This window comes from Haemorhous mexicanus, chromosome 25 (genome assembly GCF_027477595.1).
Source record: "Haemorhous mexicanus isolate bHaeMex1 chromosome 25, bHaeMex1.pri, whole genome shotgun sequence".
In the NCBI taxonomy this organism is placed as follows: Eukaryota; Metazoa; Chordata; class Aves; order Passeriformes; family Fringillidae; genus Haemorhous; species Haemorhous mexicanus.
In genome coordinates, this window is record NC_082365.1 from 6,442,573 (window position 1) to 6,463,666 (window position 21,094).

At 55.1% G+C, this 21,094-nt stretch overlaps 2 protein-coding genes across 25 annotated transcripts; one reads left to right on the top strand and one right to left on the bottom strand.

Annotated features, from left to right (window-relative positions):
* Window positions 1–2,107: 2,107 nt before the first annotated feature.
* Window positions 2,108–8,740, top strand: TMEM9 (transmembrane protein 9). Its single transcript, XM_059867978.1, has 6 exons — window positions 2,108–2,203; window positions 4,521–4,622; window positions 4,719–4,810; window positions 5,230–5,338; window positions 6,243–6,374; window positions 7,672–8,740. The coding sequence occupies exons 2-6, from the start codon at window positions 4,530–4,532 to the stop codon at window positions 7,819–7,821; spliced, it is 576 nt and encodes a 191-aa protein (XP_059723961.1). The 5' UTR covers window positions 2,108–2,203; window positions 4,521–4,529; the 3' UTR covers window positions 7,822–8,740.
* A 955-nt stretch (window positions 8,741–9,695) lies between these two features.
* Window positions 9,696–21,004, bottom strand: LOC132338450 (alpha-1,6-mannosyl-glycoprotein 4-beta-N-acetylglucosaminyltransferase-like). 24 transcript variants are annotated; one of them, XM_059867950.1, is made up of 6 exons: window positions 19,874–21,004; window positions 16,968–17,075; window positions 12,854–13,024; window positions 12,593–12,722; window positions 12,151–12,298; window positions 9,696–11,180 (listed from the first exon to the last, which is right to left on the bottom strand). In XM_059867950.1, exons 3-6 carry the CDS (start codon window positions 12,865–12,867, stop codon window positions 10,039–10,041), a joined length of 1,434 nt encoding a protein of 477 aa, XP_059723933.1. In that variant the 5' UTR covers window positions 12,868–13,024; window positions 16,968–17,075; window positions 19,874–21,004; the 3' UTR covers window positions 9,696–10,038. The 24 variants fall into 24 exon arrangements, with proteins under 24 accessions (XP_059723933.1, XP_059723947.1, XP_059723944.1 ...); XM_059867964.1 differs by lacking the exon at window positions 12,854–13,024 and adding an exon at window positions 15,790–15,890; XM_059867961.1 differs by lacking the exon at window positions 12,854–13,024 and adding an exon at window positions 15,790–16,026.
* Window positions 21,005–21,094: the final 90 nt, after the last annotated feature.

Sequence of the window (21,094 nt, forward strand, 5' to 3'; positions counted from 1 at the left end):
CTCAATTATTTACTCATTTCTAGAAAGCTAAAACGATTGGAGAGATAGAACAATCTGCCAAACAGACATTTACCCTCTGATCTACACCTATTTCTGACTGAATGTATCTCACCTTATTATTTTCAGTTTTATTTTCATCAAAGGAGCAAACTCTGTCAGGACTGGAAACATCCTCCCACGAGGGGTCCATGGCAGGTGGGTTCAGGAAGGACATCGAGGGGCTGGAGAGAGTCCAGAGCTGGGAATAGAGCTGGGGATGGAGCTTTGGAAGGGACTGGAGCACCAGGAGCAGCTCAGTGAGCTGGGAAAGGGGCTCAGCCTGGAGGAAAGAAGGCCTGGGGGGACCTTCTGGCTCTGCACAACTCCTGACAGGAGGGGGCAGCCAAGGTGGAGGTTGGCCTCTGCTCCCAGGGAACAGGACAGGAGGAAACAGTATGAAATTGTGCCAGGAAAAGTTCAGGTTGGACATCCAAAGGAATTTCTCCATGAAAAGGGTGGTCAGGCATTGGAAGGGACTGCCCAGGGACTCCAGATGGTGGAGTCCCCATTCCTGGAGGTGTCCAAGGAACGCCTGGACATGGCACTGAGTGCTCTGGACTGGATGACAAGGTGGGGGTCAGGCACAGGTTGGACACGATGATCTAGAGGTCTTTCCCAACCTATTTGATTTTGTGGTTCTATTTCTAGAAGTTAAACCAGGGGCTTGGGTCTCTTCTTTTTCCATCAAGGGATTTTTTTTACCTGAAAAAAATTAGGTCCTGACTTTATCCAGCATCACCGACCACGTAAATCTGCACCAGGTAAAGCAGCAAAGTGCCAGAGAAGCAGGTTTAACACAGCTGAGATTTTTCAGGGTTAAAAGTCCATGGCCACAGGGATTTTCTGTGACTGCCTTTTCCTTGAGAGGAAAGCTAATGTCTCTAGAAACAATTTGATGGGTGAAGGTATGGGTGTTAAAGCCTTTGAAATGCGTCTTATTGTATCTACTAACTTTGGACAGGAGTTTTGTTGCAGAGCCCAGACAGCTTGGCTTCTAAAAGAGACAAGTGTCTACACAAGCCTGAACTTTGGGGTAAAATAACGGGTTCAAAGGCGTTCATGTGCTAGGCGGTTCGGGAAGGCTGTACCTTCCCAGTACCTCGGCCAATGGGGAGAGGAAGAGGCAACATGCGGCCGGGACTTTGGGATAAAAGGAGGCTGTGCCCTCCAAAACCTCGGGAGAGGGAGTTTTGTGGGCGTGTGCCCCGGTGAACTCTCTGCCTTTATGCGAATAAAGGTGCAGGACTCCTCTCTCTCCTTTTTGGACATAAATCTCTGGCGTTTGTGGAATTTTCCTGACACCCTCAATCCCTCCAGCTCTGAATGGAACCTCCTGGGAGCTGCCACCGGAGCAAAGCCAAGGCTTGGGAGTATTTGCACACCTGAAGTGTGCAGACACAGAAAGCGGGGCAAACCCGAGGTACTACAAGAACCACATCTGAGGAATGTTCTCTGGGCAAACACCAGACCCTGTGGCCTTGGAAAGTCACAATGTTCCTCTTGGCACAAGGACCAGGCTTTTAAAATGAGTCACAAGTTTCAAATACAAGAGGTTCCCAGCAAGACTGAAGCCTTTGAAATTGAAAGATCGCTGATATCATCTGTAACCACAAATCAGCCAAAAAAAGAAGGAAGGGCACCACTGCGGCCCGAGCTTTTCCCTCTGATAGACACAGGACCACCGTTGGTGTGAGGGGAGAGCAGAGCCATGACGGGAGAGTGGGGTGTGAGAGGGAAACAGAGACTGCGAGAGAAGAGGGGCCGTGAGGGGAGAGCGGGGCCTTTCGTGGGGCGTGAGAGCTGGGAGTGAGGGGAGAACGGGGATGTGAGGTGAGAAGCGGCTGAGAAGGAGCGGGGCTGTTCCGCGCCTCAGCCCCAGGACGGGCGCTGCCCCGGGAAGCCAGGCGGGAGCTGCGCGGGCCACGTCCGCCGAAGGCCCCTCCGGCAGCGGCAGCTGCAACGGCAATGACAACGGCCAGCTCCGCCACCGCGTCCGCCCAGCTCCGCGGGACAGGGGCCGCCCTCAGCACCGGCCGGGCTGCCTGCCCGCCGATTGGTCAGCGGAGCTGTCCGTCACAGGGCGTCATGCTCCAAGTGAGCACGCGGGGAGGGCCTGGCCAAGGCCTGCAGGGCGGGGCCGCGCTCGGGCTGGAGCGAGGGGCAGGTAAGGGGTAGATGTGGGCTGGGTATGTCCGGGGGCTGAGGGGTGTTGGGCCTTGCTCCTGCTCCTGCTCCGCTCCCCGCACTCGGGACGGGACGGGACCGTGTGGGGCTGTGCAGGACCCGGGGCTTGCGGGGCGGCGGTGGCCTGCACTGCCGGAGGCATCCCGGGCGGGACCGGGCGGTGAAAGCCCCTGGAGGGCTGAAGGGGCATCCCGGCGGGAACTGAGCGGTCTGGCCCTGCCCTGGGTTCGGGTAGGGGTCGGGGTCGGGGGGGATGGTTCGAGCACAGGTCCGGGGAGGGAAACGGGCTGGAGTCTTAGAAGTGCTTCATGTGACGTTCAGGGAAACATCTCAGAATGGTTTAAGTGGGAAGGGACCAAAAAGTCCCAACCCCTGCTAGGGGCAAGGACTAATTCCACGAGACCAGGCTGCTCCAAGCCCCGTGCAGCCTGGCCTTGGACACTTACAGAGATGGGGAGGTTAAAGATGAGGTGATTACTGGGCAATCCCAGGGAGAAAAGGGGTGGTTGTGTGCAGCCATGCTCTGGACAGCCTTTTGTGGGGGCTCATCCTGGGAGCTGCCACACTCACAGCCCCCGGGAACTTCACCTCAACCATGCACACTCTCTGCTGTGCTTACTGCGCTGGCGGATTTTGGTCCAGATGCAGCTGGTTTTGCCTGCATGGCTGCTGTGGCCTGGGCTGGTGGTCTGGAAAAAACAGCTCTAAGGCATGTGTGCATGTATCCCTTTGCTGTCAAATATATTGGAGATAAATATACCTTGATTATCCTTTGTGTGGTTGAGGATGTTCTGCAGTTCATGGTGCGTGAACTCTGTCCAGGTTCTAAGTTTTTGTTTATGGTATAATAGATCACGTGTTTTCCCCTCCTATTTTTAAAAGTGGCATTTATGAGTTGTTCAGATATTCTAAACTCAGCTGAGAGTTGGGCACTGCAAGTGCAGCAATGGTACATGCCCCATTGTTGTGTTAAAAATTCAGACAAAAGTCCAGACCCACTTAAAATGGGGAACATGCACTGGGCAGCTCAGATCAGTCCTGTTCCCCAGATCTGTGATGAAGATCTGAACCCCTGATGTACAGGGGAGTCTCGCTGGAAAGGATCATCATTTGAGATTTTTGAAGCTGTGGTGCAAAACCTTAATAAATCATGGGATAGGTGATAGGACTGGAATGCATTTTGGAGGTCTGGCAGTTTGTTAGAAGTTGATGGTGTTTTGTTTAGATAAAGAGGAAAGTAACTTGGTGTTTGTAATGCATTATGTGAATTTAAGGTGTTGACATAAGATAAAGCAAAGGGGACGGAATATTGCAATGGAATCAGGTCAGGTGATGGAGTACAAGTACAAGTACCTGGAGTAAGCTGTGGGATTACCTGGGAGTTGATTAATGAAGGTGTAAATTCCCTTCCCTTTCCTCTGCTGAAACAGCTCTTCCTTGCTGTCCCAAGGTCCCCCAACACCTGCTCCACCTTTTCTCTCTGAGGCTGAATGCCAGCCTGACCAAGGCAAACTTGCCTTTTGTGGCACAGGGAATAAATTCATATTCTTATGGATTTATGGAAGCACACATCTCTGGAACAACTTTATCCACACACGTGAGGGTTGGAAGGAGATAATCTTTAGGGTCCCTTCCAGCCCAAACCATTTTGTGATACGTAGCAAAAGGCTTTAATAAATTCACCAAGCTACCAGCTTGAAGTAATTTTAAAATCAGTATTTACTGAACAGATATCTTGAGATAAAGGAGGTTTAGGAATTGATTTGGAATACTTAGGAATATTCCACCCCTCTCCCATAGCTTCTGACAGGAAAATACATAATTCCCTTCAGCAGCAAGACTTTGAGTGTCAGAAGATGAATGATTTACCACTCATCACAGTGCAGTAGGGAGGCCCCAGTGTACTGCTTTAGGTCACTCTTGCACCTAGTTCTGCATCTTTTAGTGAGAAAAACTGTCAGCACAAAAATATCTGTATCTGGGCTCCGGGGTAGTCAGAGATGAACAGGAGGTTTTCTGCAAGTCCAGTTGTAAGGAAACCAGCAATACTTTTGCAGGGCTGGTGTAATTTAGATGTGGGGTTGTACAGGGTGGAAGCTCTTCTGACAGGAGCGTTGTTGGGATCTGTGTGGTTTCCAAGAGTTTCTGGCTGGCATCAGCTGCGATTCAGGAACAAATTTCTGCATCCTGGGCAAAACAGAGGCAAATGGGCAAAAAAAAAAAAATCTCTTGACTACCTCGTTGTGGCTGCATTCAGCTGAGATGCTCTATCTTGGATGTGAATTTTGTTTCCTCAGGCTCCCAGGATGTTCGCCCAGAGCTCCCGGAACTCTGTGAGCCCTGTGCTGCTGCTGGTGCTGCTGGGCTGTGTCGTGTGTCCCCCAGCACAGGCCAGCAAGGTGGGTGACACCGAGCCATGTGTGGGGCACAGCAGAGGTGGGGTGTGAGGGGACAGAGATGTGTTCCCTCCTTCACATGGCTCCTGTGTCCTGCAGAGCTCTGAGGACATTCGCTGCAAGTGCATCTGCCCCCCATACCGCAACATCAGCGGGCACATCTACAACAAGAATGTGTCCCAGAAGGACTGGTGAGTGAGTGAGCAGCCTCAGGGTCGATCTGTGACAGCCAAGCTCTGGAGTTCCCAGCTGATGCTGAGGAACAGACTCCCTGCTTGTATGTTTGCAGAGGGAGCTGCTTTGGTGGGTGATGTTCAACCCTGGCCAGGGATTTTTTTTAAAACAGAAATTGAGGAATCTGGGATGATACGTGAACCCACCGCTCTTGGCAGATGTAGGGTGTGCCCTCCAATCCTTTCCACCTGGACCAGATCCCTGCCAAAGGTGCTGGGACAACCTATCCCAGCTAGGCTGTGAGGGGAACTCTTAACACCAGATCAGTGTTATCAGCCTGGCCAGAAAGCTGGGACACAAAGTCACCCCAGTGTCCTTACACAGAGCACTGGTTTCACCTTGTGCTGCTGCTGATTGTGGTTGGTTTGTGCTGCAGCAACTGTCTGCACGTGGTGGAGCCCATGCCAGTGCCTGGGAATGACGTGGAGGCCTATTGCCTGCTCTGCGAGTGCAAGTACGAGGAGCGCAGCACCACCACCATCAAGGTACCTGAGCTCAGGCCCCTGCCCGTGTCCTGCCCCCTGCTGTGCCACACAAGCCCAGGGTGACTGCACTCACTGCCTGTGCCCTGCCCCTTGCCCTGCCACAGCACTGCCAGCACTGCCACACTGGGAAGTTCCTGGAGAAGAGCCCAGAAAGTTTTCTTTCAGAAAGGAAACTGTCACAGCGAGTACATGGTGGCAATGCCAGGGGCTCACTCTACAACTCTCTGAAAGAAGGCTGTAGCCAGGTGGGAGTTGGCCTCTTCTCCCAGGCAGCTAGTTACAGGACAAAAACACATGGTCTTAAGCTGCACCAGGGGAGGTTTAGGTTGGACATTAGGAAGAATTTCTTCACAAAAAGGGCATTGGATACTGGAAGAGGCTGCCCAGGGAGTCACTGTCCCTACAGGTGTTCAAGGAACAACTGGATGTGACACTGAGTGCTCTGGGCGGGGTGATAGGGTGGGGATTGGTCACAGGTTGGACTCCATGATCTCAGACATCTTCTCCAATCTCACTCAGTGATTCAGGGATTCTGTGACTTCTGTGATTTCTGTGATTCCCTGTCTGAGACAGGAGCATTCCTGGTAGTGAGGTGCTGTGTGGGAGCCAGTCTTCTTGCTGGGGATGTGGACAAGTGTGACAAGAGTGCCAAGCATCTCTAACCAGGGCCTCATCATGTTGTCCCTTATGTGCAGAACGTGCCCTCAGCTGGCACAGTGAGAGCGTCAGCACAGTTTGTGCAGTGATGGCACAACCTCGGCCTCCTGGCAAGAGCAAGACACTCTTGTGAGCAAAATGAGAACAAGAGATCACACATCAGAGGCAGCTGCAAAGGACCTTCCTGACCTCTGTGGTGCTTATCTCCACTGCTTATCCTTTCCCCCTGTGCTGTCCTCAACTGCAGGTGATCATCATTATCTACCTGTCGGTGGTGGGGGCCCTGCTGCTCTACATGGCGTTCCTGGTGCTCGTGGACCCCCTGATCCGCAAGCCAGACCCCTACACCCAGCCCCTGCACAATGAGGAGGACAGCGAGGTGAGGGGGCAGGGGGTGCAGACAGGGGGACAGGAGAATGGGGGACAGGGAAACAGTGACCTCCTGCTTGTCTCCTCTGATCCACTGAGGGACCAGCACTGCTGCTTTGGGGGCACTTACACAGGTGAACATTTAGATCTCTGCACGTCATGCAGAAGCACAAGGAATATTCAGAGTTCTGTGTAACGACCCCAAGGTAAGCCCTGCCCTCAGAAGCAGAGGGGACTTTGTAGCAGCTGGTCTGAATTTGGTTTGTCCATCTAGAGGGGAAAAAAAAGTCAAACAGATCCCGTTTGTGCAGTGTCCCGGGTGGAGTTTTGTGGTGCTGAGCTTCCAGGGAAGGATGAGCTTAAGTGTTAGCTAAAACATCTTTTAGACACTTAAAACACCAGCCTATGAGGTGCTGTTTGATCCTGCTCTGGGGCTGGGCCCTGGGCTGTATCCAGGCTGTTGTTCCTTGTGCTCCTCTGTTGCAGTTCACCCAGAGCACAATTTCATTCAAACACCATCTTTTTGTGGGACGCTGGTGTACAAACCATGCAAAATGATTAAGACCCAGTAGCAAAGGAAGAGCCACTCTCTCCCTCTTTCTCTTTTTGTCACACACCAGTTTTGGGGGAGGAAGAATTTCTTGCTGCGTAAAATTCATGCAGTTGCAGCACTGGGTTAAATTGTCCTATTTGTACTTTGTTGTGAGTATAAACTATTTGGTCCAATTCTGTCACACTCGGATGTGAGGAGCAGCTGCTCCAGTGTCCACAGTCCATCCATTGGCTCCCTCTGCTGACAAAAGAGGTCCTGCAGGAGGAGATGAATTGTATCCCAAAGTCTGGGGTTTGCACCTCTGCAGCAGTAATTCAGATCCAGATTTAGGTGCACATGGTAAATGCCTGGTGTTAAATGAGGTTTATCTCACTCCAGTATGTTGGACTAAGTCCTCTGGGACTTAGTTCCTGTGCCACGATGGATCTCCATCCATCGTCAGCCTGGTTTTAGTGGGGGGATGTGATTCACCTTGGCACTGTGGCTCCTTGAAGACTCCAAGAGTGGGTTTCCAGCAGAGCTCTATGCCTCGTGCAGTTCCTCTGCTGGGAACTTCTATCTGGAGTTGTGGGTGATCCCCAAGAGCAAGGACTTGGGGGCTGGTGTTGAGGAGCTCTGAAAATGAGGTTTTTCATCAGAACAACTCAAACCTTGAACTGCTCTCTCAGGTGCAGTTTCTCCCCAGGTCAGCTGCCTCCCTCTGTGCTCAGGCTGGGCACTGCCTGGTTTTCAGCCCCATTTCCTTTCCTTGCAGGACACTCACTCCTTGGCCACAGTGCCCACCCTGGCTGGTGCCAGGGCCAACACAGTGCTGGAGCGGGTAGAGGGGGCGCAGCAGCGCTGGAAGCGGCAGGTGCAGGAGCAGAGGAAGACAGTGTTCGACCGGCACAAGATGCTGAGCTAGGCCCTGCTGGGCCCTGCTGCATCAGGACACCCCAGCGTTGGAATGCAACCTCCAGCCCTCCCTGATTCACCATCTCCAGAGGGAGCAGCAGCCCCAAAGGCTTCTCTGGTCGTGTCCCCTGCCCTTCCCCTGCCCAGCCACGCTCGCCCCTGGGCTCTGGCTGCCACGTGGAGCTCAGCTGAACATGAGACTCCATAAGCCCATCCCAGCAGGGACAGGGGCTAGGAGCAGAGCACTGCGAGCTGACTGAGTCCTCCTAGGATAAAAATAGTGGGAGAATTTTGATGTGGGATAAATTATGTGATGTTTGTCCAGAATGCAGCAGCCACCTCCTCCTCCTCCAGTGTGCACTGATGGCCCTTGTGCATTGTGGTGCTGAGCGACACAGGAACAGCACAGGAACAATGGGGAGGGGGTTTCTGCCAGTGTACACTGGTGCTTCTGCTTATCCTGATGTAAATGGAGAGATTTCCATACCTCTGAAATCTGTCCAGGTTTACACCAGCATAACTGAGACTGCAGCTTGCTTCTGGGCATGTGAATATCACAAAACTTGTTAGTACCTACATCAGTAAGAGTCCAACAGGTAAAAAGCTGATTTACATTTCTATCTTTTTGCTCTTTACCAGTAGATAAAAACTTATTGGGGTGAAACCTCTTGATTTGTACCCACACTGGTGACCCTTGGTGTTCTCCCACAGTGGGAAGCAGCATTTGTGTCCAAGAGAACTGGGGCAAAGGCTCTCCTGGAGCACTGGAAACACCTGTCAGGGCCCTGGGAAGTGGACACTTGTGCCACTCAGAACACTCCAAGAGCTCTGACTTGGGCTGTGTGGAAGAAGCTGCTGTGTATTGATCCCACTGAGAACATGTGGAGTTTATGGTGTAGCACCTCCATATTAAATACAAAGATCTACTACCTGAGTGGCTTTTTTTCAGGGGAAAAACCCCATCATGCCAGGTCTGGGGCTCTCCATCTGCCTGCCAGTGCCCAGCAGGTGAGCTGATGCCACCTCAAACCAGAGGTGTGGTTATGGTGCTGCAGGAGTAGCACTGCTCCCTGCTGACAGTGACTGTCCTGCTTCAGGAGAGCCAGACTTGGAACATGGGCAGACCAGAGTCCTGCTTGGCACAGGTTAGTGAGTTCTCTGGGCTATCTTATGGGAATGCTGAGCACACTGGAATTCTTCCTTTGCAGGAAGCTGAGAAATTGTTGCTAAAAGCCTAACTGGGAGAGGTGCCAGTCACTGCCCTGCATGCTGGGTCCCGCAGCTGCTAGTGGAGCATCCAGCCCTCCAAGCTGACCCTGCCAGATGAACCCAAACAGCAACTTTTGGGATCCTTTGCGTACCCCAGTTACCCTTCAGCATCTCAGTGCGCTAAAAAGGACCCAGAGCTTCACATTATGCCGAGGTCACATTTTCCTTGACTTATCTTTGTTCCCTGGTGCTCAATTCTCTTGTCTTCCTCGCCTTTCTAGAAGCCCCATCTTGCCTGTCCTTCCCGCTCCGTGTGAACCTCGCAAAAACACGAGGTGAGGTCCCTGGGAATTGGTTTTTTCCCTTCGAGGGCGGGAACAAGCAGCGCTGGTGGGAGGCGCTGCCCGGGGCCGGGCCGATGGGTCCATCTGGTGGCCACTGCCCTCGATCAGCACCGGGAAATGAAATGGCCGGGCACCAGTGGGAGCTTGCTGCTGCCACGAACCTGCTGAGTCTGCACGATGAAGGGTTTGGTGAGCAGCACCCCCAGACTATCCCCTGACCCCTCCAGGAGCAGCTAGGAAATGGAATCAGAGAGGAGCGAACTAGAAATCGAGAGTTTTGGAAAAAGTTAGAAAATTTACAGGAGGTAAGGTGTGAAGAGGCTCCAAAAAATACCACTACCTGATTTAATTATTTGGTTTGTTAATTAGCTGATCAGTTTTGTACATCATCCTCCCTGGAAGGAAAGGTTTTCTACTGCTCAGCCTTGAATTCCCAAGCCCCTTCCCCTTCCTGTGCTCCCTCCAGGCCTGGCTCCTTGGGGCATCTCCCAGCAGGTGTACATTCTGATGGGCCGTGCTCCTAGACCCATCCTCCACAGCCAACAGCAATGGTTCCCATCTCTCCAGACATGGAGAAGTGAGAATCAGTAACTTAATTTCTTATCCAAAAAGGCAATGTGAAAAATAAAGGAAACAAATCCAGCTGCTTTGACATCCTGCCACAGGTGTTGTGCTCAAGTGCCTGCTGTGGTCCAGATGTCAATGCTCTGGATGATGAGCCACTCACTCTGGTCCTGGGTCACCCGGATCCTCACACACTCCACAGGCCCAGGCAGGACCCTCTCCAGGCCCTGCTGCTCCAGGGTCCCCATCCTGAAGGAGCCCACAGGGATGTAGGAGGAGCAGTCCCGGCTGCGGTCCCGGTGTTGGCCCAGCTCCAGCAGCCCTGCGCGCAGGAAATCGCCCGGGCGCTCCACGGAGCCCGTGCGCACGCGGACACGGCTGACTCGGGCTGGCTGCTGGAACACGATGGAAAAAGTACTGCCAGCTGCTGGGTCTTTGCCCCAAAAGTACCCCTGTGCCAAGCTGTAGGCCTTGAGGGGCTCATAGTTCTCAAAGATGGACATGCTGGTGAACAGGGATGCCGGAGGGTTGTCTGGGAGGTCCAAGGCATCGGCCTGGAAGTCCTCATCCTTCAGCCGGTTGACAGTGCCCTGGAAGGAGGAGTAGAGGCCCATGTGCTGGAAGAGGGATGGCTTGAAGCGGATCACGTCCTTCTGGGTAAGCAGCTGGCGGAAGTGGACCAGCAGCCAGTCACAGGGCATTTCCTGGTAGAAGAGGAGGAGGAAGTGAGCCAGGCGAGGAAGGTCACTGGAGCGGTAGAGTTTTCCGATGTAGCCCAGCTTGGAGAATTCGAGGGTGGCCCAGTTGGAGCCCTCCTGGGAAGCCAGTGCCCTGCGGATGGCTGTCAGGAAGGACCTGGCGCTCCACACATCGTCCTCAATCATCAGGTAGTAGGAAGAGAGGTTGGCGGCGAAGGCGAGCAGGAAGGCATAGTCCACATTCTGCTTGGAGCGGAACTTCACCCGCTCCTCTGCATCGTTGAAGTTCCTCTTCAGGCCTTCCAGGGTGGGGTAGAACTCAGGGGGAGCGTGGATGAGCAGGAGCTGGCCCAGGAGGATATGGCGAGTAAACTTCTGGGCGATGGTGGTGGCAACGCGCACATTCCAGCCAGGATCGGTGTCAGCCAGGTGCACCACCACCACCATCTCCTGCAGCTCCTCCTCCGTGGACTGGCTGAACAGGGACTGGAGTGTGGCCAGGAGGTAGAAACCACGTGGCCTCTGCACGGATGCCATTCCTACTGCCAGGAATTCTGCAAGGCAAAGGAAAGGCATGAACAGGTAGAGGGGTGACCTGGGATCACCACAGTAAAGTTCTTCCCTTCAGGATGTAACGAAAGGGCTCCAAAAACCTCTTCCCAAGGCCAGCCTGCAGGGTCAGTGCTGTTTGTAACCCCATGTCTAAGGCCGGTGTCTCCTTCCTGAAGCTGAAGCCTTCAGCATCTCAGGAGAGGCCCAAAATTGGCCCAAATGGCAGCAAGAGGCAGGCTGAGGAGGCAGGGGCTCCACTGAAGAAATATTCCTGAAAAACACCTTAAAAAAGCCAAATCTAGGCAAGTAACAGTGCAGAGAGAGAGTCTGTAGGGCAGGAATGGCTTATTGGTATGGCTCCACATCCTGGAAGCATTCCCCATTCCACACCTCATGGAGATGCACCCACACTGGGATCAGGCACCTTGTGTCCTCCCCTTGGCCCAGCAGTGGCTGCCTTGATTCAGCCTCTCTTGCTGATGGTTGGGACAACACCATCCCTGTGCTGGTTCCTGTGAGGCTGGTTCCATCCTCACAGGTTGCTCTGGGCTCCTTCCCACAAGGAATGCATGGGAATTGCTTCTTGTGCACCTGTCCAAGAGCTTGGCCCACTCCTCCCACACTGTGGGGTTGTCCCAGTGGTCCAGCTCACCATCTCCACTGGAACCTCAACCCCAGGGAGATGGGATCTCAGCAACCCCCAAAGAGAGGTCTGGGAAGCCCAAAACACCTGCAGTCACCCAGTCCCAAGGTGCAGAAACTTGGATCCTGCATGGAGCATGTGGAGCTTCCCCAACTCTTCCATCCCCAGAGTGAGCAGTGAAGGCTGTGGAGGTTGTGGGCAGGTCCCCACCCAAAAAGACAGGACACAGCCCCTCCCTGCCCCAGCAGCACTCAGGGGGCAGGTCCGTGCTGGCATGTGCACCCGTGCACACCCAGATGTGCATACCCAGAGGGTCCAGGACCACTCACTTTTTCGGGGAGCCAGGGAGCCAGCGAGGAGCTGATAGGAGATATTGTGCAGAGCAGAGAGCTCAGCTGTGTCCCTCAGGATGTGCTGGGCTCCCTCCGGTTGCAGCAGCTGCAGGATCATGTCAGGAGCCAGGCCCCTGAGCTGCACCTGCATGGGAGCCACAGGCAACAGGTCACACCCCAGAGCACCATGCAGCAAGGGGGGATGACAAGAGGGAGACCCAGAAGCGAAGGGGAGCCCCTATCCTGCCCTCCCAACTCCTGAATTCATGGGGGTCCCTCTCCCCAGGGCAACCCAAGGGAGAGGAAAAGGCAGGGGGGTGTTGGGGTGACATGGGGCAGGGAAGAGAGCAGAGCTGAGGTTGGGGTTCATGTGGGGCAGGAAGGGATACAGGATGCTCCACTAGCCTCTCCAGTGGGATGTCTCTGGTTGGGGACTCACCTCCAGGGGATCCTGTTCCTGCTGGCTGCCCCCATGGAGGAGGAGGAGGAGGAGGAGGAGGAAGGAAGCAGCAAGCAGAACCGTGAGGGAACGTTTCAGGGAGCATCGCATGGCCCCTGCTGGCTGAGGCCTGGGGAGAGGGGACATGTCAGGGCACAGCCTGGGGAAAGCTATCACCCCCTGGACGGGACAGTGGGGCAGCACCCGGATATACCCCTGGGACTGACCCCCTGCCCCGAGCACCCACCCAGAGGTGCACACCTGTGAGCAGCCATGGAGCATCAGGGGACACTTGTGCACTGTCCCCTTTGGGCAGGCAGGGACAGGGACACTCCAACCTAACCAGGACAAAATCAGCCAGGTACAAAATCCCCCCAAACCAGCCTCAGGACACCTCGGCTGCCCGGGGACACCCCAAGCAGCACCCTGGATCTGGAAGCAGAAGAAATGCAGGTGACAGGGCCTCAGAAAAAACTTTCAAGTCATGGGGACACCCCACGAGCAGTCACCAACACCCCAGGATGTGTCACCAAGCCCTGGGAAACACTCAGGTCTCAAATGGGCCCAGGCTGTTCTTCCAGCACTGTAAGGAGGAAGCTGCTCCCCACCTTCCTCCAGGTAGGCCCCAGCTCGCCCTGTCCCAGCCCTGTCCCCTGCTTGGTAGGACAAAGAAAAGTGTTCCTAAGGAGACAGGAACGCTTCAAGCCTTGAAGCAAGTTGCAGTAAACTTGAGATAATGTACATTGTAGCAGAGGTGTGGCAGGAGGCTAAAAGGCTCCTGTGTTTGCCTGAGTTTTTTTCCATTATAAATATGACAATGCTGCCCTGGAAGAGAAGCAGCTGAGCATGGGCAAGTGCCCAGCCCGATGGGGCAGACACCCAGAGCCCCATCCAAGCTGTTTACAGTGACTTGGCTTGGTCAAAGCAGCTTTGAATGCAAACGTGGAGGGAAAGCCCTCCTAAGCCCTCCCAAACCAAGGCGGGGCTTCCCAGGACAGCGCCCTGAACACTTTCCTGCCCCAACCACTGCTGTGCAGGGGATGCTCTGAGCCTACCCACAGGTCCCACAGATAGGAGCACAGCACCTCTGGGGCCGCTGCCCTGAAGTGTGTGCTGGGCTTATTTTAAGAGAACCCTCGTTTCTGCACTCAGGAGTCCTTTGGAGGGGCTGTCAGTTCTCCAAGAAGCTGGTGCCTAGCAGGTGCCCCGATCCGATCCGCAGGCACTTCGCCCTTGAAGCACTGACCCCGCCCAGGGACACGGCTGCTCCCTTGGAGACAAACACTCGGAGCCAGAGCCGCGCTCACCCGCAGGGCAGGGCTGACCGGCAGCAGAGGCAGCAGAGATAACCAGCTCCTGGAGCTGCTTAATCTCTCTGTCCAGGTCCCAGCAGAGAGTGTGGCCTCTCGACTCCTTCAGCTCTGGAGACATGAGGGACCTCACCAGCTCAGGGAGGAGCAGCATTAGGGATCTGTCTGAGCCACAGGGACATCACACCCTGATGCCACCCTGGACGTGGATTTCCAAGCCCGGACCTCCAAGATCTACAACCAGGGCCACGGAGTGAGCTAGGAAGGGCGACGCCTGGCCGCATGCCAGGCTGGGCACTTGGCCACTCTGGGTGGCCAAAGGTTTTTCTGGCTGCTGGGGAATGTCGGGCTGCTACGGCCCATCCTGCATAGAAAACAAGATGCTGCTGAGCACCCTCAGCTCTCACAGGCAGCAGCTTCACCCAAGGAGCAGGCAGCTCATGGGGAACAGGGGTCACCAGCACAGAACAGAAAGTAACAAGTGTAGCCCCGTAACTAGCCCCCTAATTGGGCTTTGGATTCCTGCCTCCATGGAGGAACAAAGCAGCCCAGGTAAGCGGGCACAACCAGGGGTGCAGCATCCTCCTGCTCCAGCTCAAAGTGCCTCCAGAGAGTACACCTGTCCCCACACTCTGCTCCAAGCACCTCATGCACCTTCCCCACAGCACCCCACTGCAGATGTCCCCAAAAGCCACCCTGCTGTGGGGACATTAGCCAGGAGGAGCTGAGAGCCACTTGCTTGGAGCCAAACTCCTCCCCAGCCTCAGTCCAGGGCAGGGGGAAGGAACAGTCCATTCCCAGCCTCAGTCCCACGGGGCTCCGAGGAAGCTCCCGGTGTGCAGGCAGCTCCAGCTGCTTCCGCCGGCACTGGGGAGAGCAGGGCTGGTTGCACAAAGAGAAAACAACAGCCAGGGCTCCCTTCCCACTGCCAGAAGTGCCCTTCTATGCTGCAGGAAACTGAGGCACAGACAAAGGCTGTGTCACCCAACAGGGTAAACACCAGCTCTCCTGCAGCACAGCTCAGTACCCCGCCCTGAGGGTCCCTGGGGTGGAAAGGACTGGGATGGAACCCAGCACGGAGTCGGGGACACTGCAAATTGTGGTAGCACGACGTCCCCCACGGGCAATTTGCGGCCATTCCGGGCTGTGGGGGATGGGGGCTCCTGGGCCCCCTGGGAGTCAGGCCAGGGTCTGGCCCCACTGTACCTGAGTGTCTCTGCTGCAGGCGTTGTCCCACAGGAACAAAGGAGGGGAAATGCCCTGTTCTAGTGGCACACAGCTCCGGGGGCCAAAGCTTTCCGTAAACTCAGGTGTCCCACAGTACAGGGAGGTCCCCGCAGGGAGGGACACTTACACCGATCCTGTCCCCACCGCTGACAGCTGGGGAACCCCCAGCCCAGCCCCCTGCCCTCACTCCCGGTCCCCAGGCACCCGCTCCCACGGCAGCAGGAGACGGCTCCTCGCCAGAGTCTCAGCCCCGCTCTGCACGCACCCACCGAGGGCAGAGACTCACGGGTGCGCAGCAGCCTCGCCTCTCCGGGGTGCTCGGCCCTGGAAACTTCCCCAGGCTGACCGGACTCCGGATTCTCGCTCGGCAAAGCCCCACCCCGAGTCCTTGCCTGCCTCCCGCAGAGGAGGAGCGTCCGCCGGCGGCCTCTGTCCCAGGAGCTTCGGAGAGCCGGCCAGGTCGGCGGGGACCCATGTGGGACGGGCCGGGGTCCCCAGCCCGCCGTGGGACCTGCGGCAGCCTCACCGACGGGCAGCCCAGGATGGCATCAGCTGTGTCCCACCAACCCCATCCTCGCAGGCAGCTCCAGTCCCCCGGGCAGCAGCAACCCCCGCTGGGGGCTCTTGCCAAGCCCCAGCATCCCAAACTCTGGCACGAACCTGACACTTCACCGAGCCAGGAGCTGGTGACACGGAGCTGGCACAGCTTTTTCCGCATTTATTTTCCAGCTCTTGTGCTGAGGTGGCAAAAACCTCTGGGGCTGCAGAGCCAGAACAGCATGCTGGGCACCCTGGGCCAGGGCAGAACCTGGATCCCACCCGGGATGTAGCCCCAGGACACCACAGCTTCCCCACACACTCCAGGTCCTCACTGGAGCATTGGGCATCGCAGCTGGCCTGGGAATGAAGCCCATTCTGAAGCCCTTTCATCCCAGTGAACCAATGTGGGCCACATAGGGCCCTTCCATGGCCCGGTTTGTTCCCAGCTCCTCCAACCTCCAAGCCTTTTCTCCCACTGCTTCCTTCCTCCAGACCCAGAGCAGGAACGTGGCTCTGGAGCATCCACAAGTCATCAATGACAGCTCCCAACCAGATCAGCTTCTTCCCACAGCAGCCCAATAGAGGGGAAACCCCTTCCCTTCCCTTCCCTTCCCTTCCCTTCCCTTCCCTTCCCTTCCCTTCCCTTCCCTTCCCTTCCCTTCCCTTCCCTTCCCTTCCCTTCCCTTCCCTTCCCTTCCCTTCCCTTCCCTTCCCTTCCCTTCCCTTCCCTTCCCGAACCTTCCCTTCCCTTCCCGAACCTTCCCTTCCCTTCCCGAACCTTCCCTTCCCTTCCCGAACCTTCCCTTCCCTTCCCGAACCTTCCCTTCCCTTCCCGAACCTTCCCTTCCCTTCCCTTCCCTTCCCTTCCCTTCCCTTCCCTTCCCTTCCCTTCCCTTCCCTTCCCTTCCCTTCCCTTCCCTTCCCTTCCCTTCCCTTCCCTTCCCTTCCCTTCCCTTCCCTTCCCTTCCCTTCCCTTCCCTTCCCTTCCCTTCCCTTCCCTTCCCTTCCCTTCCCTTCCCTTCCCTTCCCTTCCCTTCCCTTCCCTTCCCTTCCCTTCCCTTCCCTTCCCTTCCCGAACCTTCCCTTCCCTTCCCTTCCCGAACCTTCCCTTCCCGAACCTTCCCTTCCCGAACCTTCCCTTCCCCAAACCTTCCCTTCCCCAAACCTTCCCTTCCCCAAACCTTCCCTTCCCCAAACCTTCCCAAAGCTTTCCCGAAACCTTCCCTTCCCCCTGTTTATTCACACAGAAGTGTGGATCCCACTTTCTTTCTCTCTTTGCTGGCCTGGACCTCTCCTACCTTCAGGGAGACCTCGCATCTCTTACCAGGCTCCATCTTCTACAAATCCCCCATGACAACTTCCAGCCCCAGCTGCTCCCATGGGAGCACATGGAGCTTGGAACACCTCTGAGAGAGAGAGAAAGTAGAGCAGGAAGCAGGTGATGGTGCTGGGAAGGCGGAAGAGACATCCCCAGGCTCCCGGATCCGCTGGCTTTTGCTTTTCCTACGTTGTATGGGTTTAAATCCTTACATTCCTATGGTGCGGTAGCAGTGGCTCTGTCCCAGTGGGGTCCTAGTGGGGTCCCAGGGGCTCAGTGGGGATACCCCACCTGCACTGGAGCAAAGACAGTCTGGGATTCCCACCTGGGCAGGGGCTGGAGGACTCCAGGAGGGCCAAGGCAGGTGGGATGGTGCAGCCCAGCAGAGCTTTGCTGCTAGTGGCCCAGGGTGGGAAGGACTGTGGGGCTTGCAGCAGCTGCAGGAGGGGGAAGGCTTTTCTCACAGCTGCCCCTGACCCCCACCCCTGCACAGGAAGGAAATCTGGTCCTTCCTGCCCCCGCAGAAAGGAAGAGGGGGAGGGCTGTGACACCCAGCGCAGCCCTGGGTCCCCAATGCTCGGGGTGTAGCAGCCCTGCCAATAGAACAGCCAGCACTGCCAAGGGGAGCAGGAGAGCCACCAAATTCCATGTTGGTCCTCGCAGGCTGCTTCAGGGTGCAGTGCTAGGGCAGGATTTGACCCTCTCCAGGGACATCCACAAGCAAGCCTGGAGCAGGAAAGGAATCCAGCTAGGACACAGCTCTTGGTGCTCAGGCAAACATCCTGGGTCCTCTTGCCCTCAAAGCAAGTGCCACAAGCCCAGCCTGAGCCACTTCATCCAGTCCCCACTTTGTGCCTTGGATCATGTCCCAAATGGTTTTTGGGTGCTGAAAAAGGGTCCCTCCACCTGCCACCCTGTGAGGGCCAGAGCATAGCCCCAGTGCCCGGGAACCAACCAGAGCCTGGCACCAAAGGCTGCTCTCAAACCTCCCTCTGGCCCCAAACCCAAATATGCTCTGCTCACCAAAATATTTGACCAGGGGAAACAGGGAGGTGGCTGGAATGAGGTAAAAGGCACATTTTTGCTTGCTTTTAGAATAAGCTGAAGAAGAAAGAGAAGCCCCAGGTGCAAAGGCTGCTCTGAGAGGGCCCTGTGGCTGCACAGGTACACCCAGCTCAGAGGGCCAGGGTGGACCAGTTCTCCCAGTTGAGGCCAGAGCGGAGGGACTGGGATGGGACAGGCACAAGGGAATCCACAGCAGGGCCTAGCCCCCTTCCCCAAGCCCCCAGGCCTTGCCTTATCCAGCTCAGCTCCTGTTGGACACCAGATCCCTGACAAGGACAGGAGCAGGGTGAGGGTGGTTACCAGGTCTTCCTGTCTCCCCTAGGAAACCAGAGAGCCAGGTAGGATCAGTTTACAGCCCTTCCATTATTCAGGAGCAGGACAAAGCAAAGGTAGAACAGGGCCTCACACAGCAGGGAGAGCAGAGGGACAGCCACCATGATGCTGATCTGAGGCTCCATTTCCACACCACCGAGGGCCCCTCTGAGCTGTGTCCTATAGAAATGGGTGACACCAAACCACAGCCCCACTCCTGTCGGTGCACTCACTGCATCCCACCCTGGAGGACACTGAAGAGGACTTTTCTGGCAATCAAGCTTCAAGAGAGGCTGGGCTCAGGGTCCAGGATGGAAATCCCCTGCTTGGGGCTGAGCTTTGGTGTCAATCCCTCAGCGAGCAAACCTCAGCCCAGAGTTCAGGGTCTGATGCTCTGGGTAAGGACCAAGGGGAACACCTGCACCTGCAGCTCTACACAGAGGCAGAATCCCCTCTCCACAGCATCCCTGCCACTTCCCATCCTCCCAACATGGATCAGAACAGGTTCCCAATCCTGTCAGCGCTGCTGATCAGCACAGCTCCAGCAGCACGATCACCAGGAGCTTTGTAAAGGAAAAGACTGAGAATTGTTCTTGTACATTTTATACATTACAGCCTACAAAAAGCCTGGTCTGGGAGGGGCACCTCTGGCTTAGGGGCATCTGTATCTAAATATCCATATTTGAATTCAGCAAGTCTGTTGGTAGCAGGAAACATCCCATCCACCTGCTTCCTGCTGTCACAGCCTGTGCCGCCCGCTCCGGCTGCACCGCTCGGGATCAGCCAGGGAATTCTGCCAAGAGCTGCCAAGCACCTTTGCCCCCCGGATTTGCCATATGTCTGATCAGAAAGTATTCCTGCTTTGCCAGATGGCAGGAAAACACAGCCCTAGGAGCTGATCTGTAACTCTGGATAGGAGCCAGAGCAGGGCCCAGGCTGCCGTTCCCAGTCCCACTCAGCCTGAGCAGCTCCCCACAGCTAAGGGCACAGACTCACACGGACACCAGCCTGCTCCATGCTCCTGCCATCAGCCTGAGCCAGGAACCAAACCCTTCTGCTCTCACCCTCCAGATCCTGCATCAACAGCAATCACCAGGCACATAGCCATGGCATCATCATGAGGGAGTTTTCAGGGAACGTAGCAGGAAACAGCCAGAAGCACAGCCAGAACCAGGCTCTGAGTAAGCTGCCACCTCCCTCCAAGACAACCACAAATTGCAGCCTGACCAAGTTTTACTGCCTGAGCTCACCACCTGTCCCCGAGTTCAGCGGTGTTTAACTCCACAGCAAAAGGCAGATTGCTGTCCCCCACTGCCCTGGAGCAGCTTCCGTGTGGATGGAGCCCCTGCAGCCCTTCCACACAGCTCCAGCCCCGACCCTGTCCTGCCTCTCCTGCGCCACAACCTCGACACAGCCCAGGCTCTGCTGTCATGGCAGCCCCAGGTGCACAGGCCAACACATTTTTCTTGCCTTTTATCTCTAATAAACCAACTTCACTTCAAAACTTACCTGTGGCATCAACAGAAGTTCAGCAGTGGTAGAAAGGGGAACTGTGAGGCAGAAGCTGTCCCAAATGTGTTTGAAGTCAACATGAAGAGTCTCCAACAGAGATCCAAGGTCGGGGCAGATGTCCTGAGTGGTGATTTACGGAGTGGCAAGAAACTCCTTCTGGGCAGCTACACCAGGGTCATGTGGTGTTACAGAATCACTGGATATTCTGAGCTGGAAGGGACCCACCAAGAGCTCAGAGACCACCAAGTCCAAACCGAGATGGCAGAACTCCCTCTCCTTTGGGAGCTTCACTGAACATTCTACAAGGACAAGTATTGTTCCTCCTGCTTGGGACCAGATATGGTCTGCAGTAGGACGGAGGAGCTGATATCTGATAAGCAGCAAAGCTCAGTCCAGGGTCTGATCTGCACAGCTGCTCCCCTGCCCTGCAGCACCTCCTCTGCACCTCCCCAGGAAGCCACGTGTTCAATTAAACCTCCAGCCAGGTTCCTTCTGGTCAGACCACACTTATGACAGGCCCAGCCCCTGCACCCCTCACTTCCCAGTCAGCCCAGAACCACAAGAAGTTTCATAGTTGCTTCTTCCTCATATAAGCAGATCAGTGGTTGCTTGGGGGCTTTCAACAGAAACGATTTCCACACTTCTCTTTGAAAAGACAGAGTCGAGTCCTTCATCACTTCATCACTGCTTCAGTTATTTTAGTTTGTCCCCTCCTCTCCCTCCCTGTTTATGTTCCCTGTAAAGCACCTTCTGGTTTTATAAGTTTAGATCTTCCTTTCAAAGTAAAACACCAGTGTGAGAACTTAAGTGCCTTTACATACTTTTGCCTTACAACTCCTCTTTCAAGTAATTCCTCTGCTTGATCATTTATGCCTTTTTCTTTTCTTAAACTGGTATCTGCTGGGCTGGGAATTAAGATTATTGTTGATCACTGCTGGCTTGCTCACTGCTTCTCAGGCACTGAAATATCACACTGTGCATGAACACAATCCTGCTGCAGTAAAACAAACATGGATTTTGTTTGTTGATTATTTCTGGAAAGCAAAAAGGAAAGTTCTTGGAAAGCAAAACCTCCTACTTCTTCCTGAACAAGAGAACACAAGACCACTTTGATTAGCACCAAAAGGATTTTAAATGAACAGTTCCAGGGAGCTCCTTTCAAATCATAAAATGTCAATTTTACATAAAAGTGTGTTTACAAATAGTTTCTGCTTTACA

Excerpts from the sequence above, each read along its gene's own strand:
- TMEM9 (XM_059867978.1), top strand. The coding sequence starts at position 4,530 with ATGTTCGCCCAGAGCTCCCGGAACTCTGTGAGCCCTGTGCTGCTGCTG. Across the intron at positions 4,811-5,229 it reads AATGTGTCCCAGAAGGACTG|CAACTGTCTGCACGTGGTGG; the intron begins GTGAGTGAGTGA and ends TTTGTGCTGCAG. Across the intron at positions 6,375-7,671 it reads ACAATGAGGAGGACAGCGAG|GACACTCACTCCTTGGCCAC; the intron begins GTGAGGGGGCAG and ends CTTTCCTTGCAG.
- LOC132338450 (XM_059867948.1), bottom strand. The coding sequence starts at position 15,604 with ATGGGTCCCCGCCGACCTGGCCGGCTCTCCGAAGCTCCTGGGACAGAG. Across the intron at positions 12,299-12,592 it reads AGGAACAGGATCCCCTGGAG|GTGCAGCTCAGGGGCCTGGC; the intron begins GTGAGTCCCCAA and ends GCTCCCATGCAG. Across the intron at positions 11,181-12,150 it reads CTCCCTGGCTCCCCGAAAAA|AATTCCTGGCAGTAGGAATG; the intron begins GTGAGTGGTCCT and ends TTTGCCTTGCAG.